This window comes from Xyrauchen texanus, chromosome 36, assembly GCF_025860055.1.
Source record: "Xyrauchen texanus isolate HMW12.3.18 chromosome 36, RBS_HiC_50CHRs, whole genome shotgun sequence".
Taxonomy (NCBI): Eukaryota; Metazoa; Chordata; class Actinopteri; order Cypriniformes; family Catostomidae; genus Xyrauchen; species Xyrauchen texanus.
The window spans coordinates 1,599,004-1,606,900 of NC_068311.1; the positions used below are offsets into that span (position 1 = coordinate 1,599,004).

Below are 7,897 nucleotides of genomic sequence, written 5' to 3' on the forward strand. Positions count from 1 at the left end.
GCTGGAGTTTATTGCGCGCTTCCTTTCTCATGTATAAGTGCTGTGCTGCGGCTCTATAGTCATGTTTAACATGTGCATGACGGGGGGAGGGCCCCGGGGCCCCCGAGAGGTTTCCGGATCGCTTGATATATGACCGCACCGCTCGTTCGGACACTTTATTATTTTGTGATTTTATTATTCCATTATCCTCCATTATTCAGAGCCTTTCAAGGCCTATGGAGGGGAAATGGCCCTATGACCGCATACAGAGAGGAGGGGCTTTAACAAACCATCATGACTCACAATGCGAACCATTATTATTATTATAATTATTATTATGGCATATAAGGGGAAAGTGCACGTGCGCTGTTCTCTCAAGCGATGCATACAGACAATAAAAGCCCTTAATAACAATTCTCATTGAGGGTGCATGCTCGTCATTTATGGCTGTTTTATTCCATCCGACATTAAATGATCAATTCAAAAATGCACTTTAAAAACTGCTTAATCAAACAGCCTAAACCTGTCATGACTCCACTCAAACACATGAGTCTGAGTCACCCCAACAACCCCAAAACACGTCCTTTTAAAGGGTCAGATCAGGTGCAATAGCAGCTTAAGGTAACAAATGCAGTTTCATCCCATGCACAAAACCTGAGAGCTTGTTTTCAATCATACTTACACCTTTAAACATGCTCATCATCACCAGCTGAAAGTGTGTGTTCCTCACTGAGATACACACACACTCTGAGGGCAAATATAATAGCCTCGGTTCCTCAGTGCACATGCATTGTTCTTCTCAAAGAAAAGCCTCTGGTTCTGCTCAGGGTGCATTCACTGACTTGCGTGGGACATCTAGAGAAATAAAAGACTCCCCACACAGCCTTTGATTCTGCAGGGGGCTGATGGATGTTAAAGCACATTCAAATGTGAATCATGGACCTGCTTTTGGGGACTTGGAAAAGCCCCAAAGGGTCTGAGGCTCTGAAGATGGGTGATTATTGCATGGGCGGACAAGTGGAGCTGAAATGTGGTTAAAAACAAGAAACTTGCTCTCTGGCTTTTCAGATATTTGTTTGAATTATTGATGTTTTATGGGTTCTTCGTAGCCATGTTTTGGTTTCTGTGATTGTTTAATAAAGAACCAGAGAATAAAAAAGTTTATTGTGTCATTTAAAATGAATTTCTGCATGACTTTTCTTTTTTTTATTTGGTATTTTTAGGTTTAACCACTACATTAAAGTATTTTAACCCTTTAAAATGGAAAAGATGTATAAATATGACAATAAAATGTCAAATGGATGGAGTCTTACTCTTGATCACGATAATAATAATAAATCAAATCAAGAAATAACAAAGTTGGTGATCTTTTTAGGTTCATTGTGCCCTTAAGATGAAAGCCACAATTAGCTATTATGAATTAGCCTATTATTATTATTAGGCTATTTTTGATCTTTTTTGGCTCTGATGGGCTATTAACGTTTATTTTTATGGGAGTAAGAGAGAAGGAACGTTTTTAAAATGATGAGAGGAAAAGATAAAGAGTTTAAAGCCATGCAAATCATTAAAAGTTGAGTTTTGGGGGCATCTGAGGTTCCGTCCCGCCCCTTCACGAGCTCCGTATAAAAGCGCGCCCCGCTCGCGCAGACGGCACAGACACACGCGCAACTCGCGCTCTGACGCGCCGCGATATAAAACACTGAAGTCAGTGAGGAGAGACTGATCATTGATCAGAGGAGAGACTGATTATTCTTGATTATATCTATTGATCTTGTGGTGAAGAAGGATTTACTCTGCGGTGATGGAGGCGCTGCGGCTGCTGTGGATTGTCGGATGCGCATCGGTCGCATCGGCTCAGGGTTCGAGACTCAAAACACCAGCTCTGCCCATCCAACCCGAGAGAGAACCAATGATATCGAAAGGATTATCCGGTAAGTGACACTCTGTGAATATGACACAACCTGCAAAGAACCCTTTCATCTCCACACTGTTGCACAGTTTGCTAAATGAATCTTTGAAGTTTAAACGAACGTTCCAATTTAGAACGAATCAAATCGAATAAAACATCAAGAACCTTGTTAATCTGAGAGGAGCCATAAACAGCTATCTCAAGAACCCCGCAAGGTTCGTCATTGGTTCTTATCAATAACCACTTTTTTCTGTACTGTGAAAAAAATCCGGTTAATTTACGGTAAAAAGCCGGCAGTTGTGTTTGCCAGAAATTCACCCTAAAAATATGGTTACCACGTTTCAAGCTTTACATGATGCAATTGTAATGCCTGTATATTTTATGGTGCATTATCATCGTTAATATTATAATAAATAATAAACTATTAATCTTCTGAAATCTGCTTTGACTTTATAATGTATTGTTAATCACTGCAGTAATTACAGAAGAGCACGTGATGACAGGAAGTTCATCAATAGAGGCTCTTCCTGGAGCAGTGATCAATAAACATGTTCATGCTCAGTGTCTCTCTAAACACCATCAGGGGAACATGAAGTAAAACATCAGATATAACACAGAACACCCCAAATGATGTAACTGATATTAAAAATAATAAACAGAACTATTCCCATAAAATATAATGAAATGTAATGAGTCACGCAGGGAATTCTGGGAAAGGCAGATTATTTTTTTTTAACTGTAATTTTAACAATAATCTACCATCAAAAGTGCATGTTAAACATAATATAAAATGTTACTGTTAATTATACAGAAAATCATACTTTTTGCACAAAAAAAATACAATACAATTTTTACTGTAAAACTACACGTATTGTCTTTTTAAATATATTTAAAAAATGTACAATATATTTTAAGGAAACTACCTGTTAACCAATACAATTTTTACAGTCTTTTACCCTTTAAATTCCGATCATTTTTCAGTCTTTTACCGTTTAAATTCCGATCATTTTTCAGTCTTTTACCGTTTAAATTCCGATCATTTTTACAGTCTTTTACCGTTAAAATTCCGATCATTTTTCAGTCTTTTACCCTTTAAATTCCGATTATTTTTCAGTCTTTTACCGTTTAAATTCCGATCATTTTTCAGTCTTTTACCGTTTAAATTCCGATCATTTTTCAGTCTTTTACCGTTTAAATTCCGATCATTTTTCAGTCTTTTACCGTTTAAATTCCGATCATTTTTCAGTCTTTTACCATTTAAATTCCGATCATTTTTCAGTCTTTTACCGTTTAAATTCCGATCATTTTTCAGTCTTTTACCCTTTAAATTCCGATCATTTTTCAGTCTTTTACCGTTTAAATTCCGATCATTTTTCAGTCTTTTACCGTTAAAATTCCGATCATTTTTCAGTCTTTTACCCTTTAAATTCCGATCATTTTTCAGTCTTTTACCGTTTAAATTCCGATCATTTTTCAGTCTTTTACCGTTTAAATTCGATCATTTTTCAGTCTTTTACCGTTTAAATTCCGATCATTTTTCAGTCTTTTACCATTTAAATTCCGATCATTTTTCAGTCTTTTACCGTTAAAATTCCGATCATTTTTCAGTCTTTTACCGTTAAAATTCTGATCATTTTTCAGTCTTTTACCATTTAAATTCCGATCATTTTTACAGTCTTTTACCGTTAAAATTCCGATCATTTTTCAGTCTTTTACCGTTTAAATTCCGATCATTTTTCTGTCTTTTACCGTTAAAATTCCGATCATTTTTCAGTCTTTTACCCTTTAAATTCCGATCATTTTTACAGTCTTTTACCGTTAAAATTCCGATCATTTTTCAGTCTTTTACCGTTTAAATTCCGATCATTTTTCAGTCTTTTACCGTTAAAATTCCGATCATTTTTCAGTCTTTTACCGTTAAAATTCCGATCATTTTTCAGTCTTTTACCGTTTAAATTCCGATCATTTTTCAGTCTTTTACCGTTAAAATTCCGATCATTTTTACAGTCTTTTACCGTTAAAATTCCGATCATTTTTCAGTCTTTTACCGTTTAAATTCCGATCATTTTTCAGTCTTTTACCGTTAAAATTCCGATCATTTTTCAGTCTTTTACCATTTAAATTCCGATCATTTTTCAGTCTTTTACCATTTAAATTCCGATCATTTTTCAGTCTTTTACCCTTTAAATTTCGATCATTTTTACAGTCTTTTACCATTAAAATTCTGATCATTTTTCAGTCTTTTACCGTTTAAATTCCGATCATTTTTCAGTCTTTTACCCTTTAAATTTCGATCATTTTTCAGTCTTTTACCATTTAAATTCCGATTATTTTTCAGTCTTTTACCCTTTAAATTTCGATCATTTTTACAGTCTTTTACCATTAAAATTCCGATCATTTTTCAGTCTTTTACCCTTTAAATCATTTTTCAGTCTTTTACCGTTTAAATTCTGATCATTTTTCAGTCTTTTACCGTTAAAATTCCGATCATTTTTCAGGCTTTTACCGTTAAAATTCCGATCATTTTTCAGTCTTTTACCATTTAAATTCCGATTATTTTTCAGTCTTTTACCCTTTAAATTTCGATCATTTTTACAGTCTTTTACCATTAAAATTCCGATCATTTTTCAGTCTTTTACCCTTTAAATCATTTTTCAGTCTTTTACCGTTTAAATTCTGATCATTTTTCAGTCTTTTACCGTTAAAATTCCGATCATTTTTCAGTCTTTTACCGTTAAAATTCCGATCATTTTTCAGTCTTTTACCATTTAAATTCCGATCATTTTTCAGTCTTTTACCGTTTAAATTCCGAACATTTTTACAGTGTATTTTCCAGTCTAATTTGATTGGAATACCATTTAAACCTCCACAAAAAACTTTAAATGATCAGGTTCTTCAGGGCACCATCCATGTTTTTGTGCTTTTGTACAGAAATCTAAATACACTGATCATAAAAACATGTGAAAAATCAACACTGAAAAAATACAATTGAAGTGGGGTTTACTTAAAAAACACTAGTAACCCATTTCCACCCAGAAATTGCTTGTTTTCAAGTGAAGGTTACTCACTATTCTGGGGGGGTGGGTTGAAGTGGCAGGCGTTCATCAAAACAGATTTGAGAACCACTGAGGTACAGCATTCATTTTTACATGTTTTAATTCAACAAATGTAGAATTTACATAATATTTTCAAGTTCACGTTTCAACTAACTTATTCAATGTAGAAAACACTTTCTGATATATTTAATTAATATTTAAAATGTTCTTAATATTTACTTAATAATATTCATTATTCTATATTTCTTAATGTCAAGTAAATATTATTTCATAATATTTTATTCTATACTTACTTCTTATTTAAATTTGTCTTAATATTGACTTAATATTAAGTAAATTTTATTATTTATTCTCTATTATAATAATAATATATATTTAAAAAAAAATCATAATATCAAATATTATTACATAATATTTACTGAAAATATTGATATTTTCTGCTGGATTTACTTAACATTAAAAATGTTCTTAATATTTATTTAAAGGTTATTCATTTTAATTAAATGTTAATCTTTAATCTTTTTATAATAATATTTATTATATATTTCTTAATATCAAGTTAACATTTTTCTTAATATTTACTTAAAATACTTAATATTATTTGCTGTTTAACTTAATATAAAAAACTTCTTAATATTTATTAATATTAAGTAAATGTTATTGTTTATAATAATAATATATATTATTATAAATTTATTAATATTAAGTACATTTTATTTGTTCATATTCAGGTAAAATACTGAATACTTTCTTTATATTTACTTAACATTTAAATTGTCTTAATATTTATTAATAATATTTATATTATTCTATATTGCTTAATATAAAGTAAATATTATTTCTTAATATTTTATTCTATATTTACTTATTATTTAAAATTGTCTTAATATTTACTTAAAATGTATTAATAATATATATTATTATATTTGTCTTAATATTTATTCATATTCATTAAATGTTATTCTTTATAATAATAATATATATTATTATATATTTCTTAATATTAAGTAAATATTATTTGTTCATATTCAGGTAAAATACTGAATATTTTCTGATCTATTAAAGATGCATTCTATAGAAAGTCACTAGAAATAAGATTTTATTCTTATATCAGCGCAGAATCTTGGAAACAGACTTTGATTTCAAAGAGGTTTCTCTGGGATTGGTCACATTACAGTTAATGTGTGTGTCTTTGAGTGTGTGTTTAGCTTTACAATAAATTGTTTAATCGTCTCGCTCTATAAAAGGAGGCAGTAAACTGCAACTGATGGTAACTGGCCCCGTTCCAGATGCCATAAACGTTTTAACTCCAAATGTACTCGAATCTCTCATTCTCTCATCAAAACAAAGCAGAAGACATGTTTTGGTTTCCAGCGCTGCCGATGTGGGCGTGTGATTTCATTAGGAGAGATGAACTCATGTTTGCTGCTTGTTATTGTCCAAGTAAAGTCCTGAATGTCTGGCTCAGAAACAAGGTTTTAAACCAGCCACAAAATTAAAGCGATAGTTCACCCAAACGGGAACATTCCGACATCATTTACTCACCCTAATGCTGTTCCAAACAAGTATGACTTTCTTTTGTCTGCGCGTGCCAGAAAATCACATTTTATACGTTTGTTTATTTTCTTAAAGGTTGCTCCTTCGGTGGACGCTTCTATTCCCTGGAGGACACGTGGCACCCGGATCTCGGCGAACCGTTTGGCGTGATGCACTGCGTCATGTGTCACTGTGAACCGGTACGGACTCACGCACATACACAAACACTTCAGATGTGTGTTATAGGAATTCTAAACATCTTTCTCTCTGAGCAGCAGAGGAGTCGCCGTGGGAAGGTGTTTGGGAAGGTGAGCTGTCGGAATATGAAACAGGACTGTCCCGAACTGACCTGCGATGACCCCGTCCTGCTCCCAGGACAGTGCTGTAAATCATGTCCAAAAGGTAAAACACACATACACACACACACACACACACACACACATTCATACACTCACACACAGACTGAACACACACACACACACATTCATACACACACACACAGACTGAACACACACACACACACACACATTCATACACACACACACAGACTGAACACACACACACATTCATACACACACACACACATTCATACACACACACAAACACACTCATACACACACATAGACACTAACACACACAGACTGCACACACACATGCACACACGCACCCACATACACACTGCACACACGCACCCACACACACACATTCATACACACACACACTCATACACACACATAGACACTCACACACACACACACGCACGCACCCACACACACACAGACTGCACACACACACACATACTACACACACACATGCACACATGCACCCACACACACACCAAGACTGTACACACACACACACACACACACACCAAGACTGCACACACACACATGCACACACGCACCCACATACACACACACCAAGACTGCACACACACACACACACACACTGCACACACAGACTGCACACACCCACACCAAGACTGCACACACACACACACACACACACACACACACACTGCACACGCACCCACACACACCAAGACTGCACGCACCCACACACTGCATACACAGACTGCACACACACACACACACACACACACACACACACACAGACTGCACACACACATGGACTGCACACGCACACACACACACACAGACTGCACACACACATGGACTGCACACACTCACTCACTCAGACTGCACACACACACACACACACACACACACACACACTCACTCAGACTGCACAGATGTGTGTGTTTTTCTATGTGTGGTGAGACTTAACAAATGGAAACACAGTCGAGTGTTTTGGAATGTCGGCGTTATACGGGAACAGTGTGCTCGTGTGTGAGGGAATGATGGAAACTGTTTCTCCTGGACAGATGGATGAGGAATGAGAGGGCTTGATGGAGCAC

The 7,897-nt window shown here is 34.8% G+C and overlaps 1 protein-coding gene across 1 annotated transcript in view; it reads left to right on the forward strand.

The window, feature by feature from the left end:
* The first annotated feature begins 1,647 nt into the window (after positions 1 to 1,647).
* LOC127630200 (chordin-like) overlaps positions 1,648 to 7,897 on the forward strand; it is a 17,862-nt gene continuing 11,612 nt past the window's right edge. Inside the window, exons 1-3 of the mRNA XM_052107675.1 lie at positions 1,648 to 1,910; positions 6,577 to 6,680; positions 6,756 to 6,882. Of these exons, the coding sequence (XP_051963635.1) occupies positions 1,781 to 1,910; positions 6,577 to 6,680; positions 6,756 to 6,882 (361 nt within the window). The 5' untranslated portion in view covers positions 1,648 to 1,780. The remainder of the gene's footprint in view (positions 1,911 to 6,576; positions 6,681 to 6,755; positions 6,883 to 7,897) is intronic.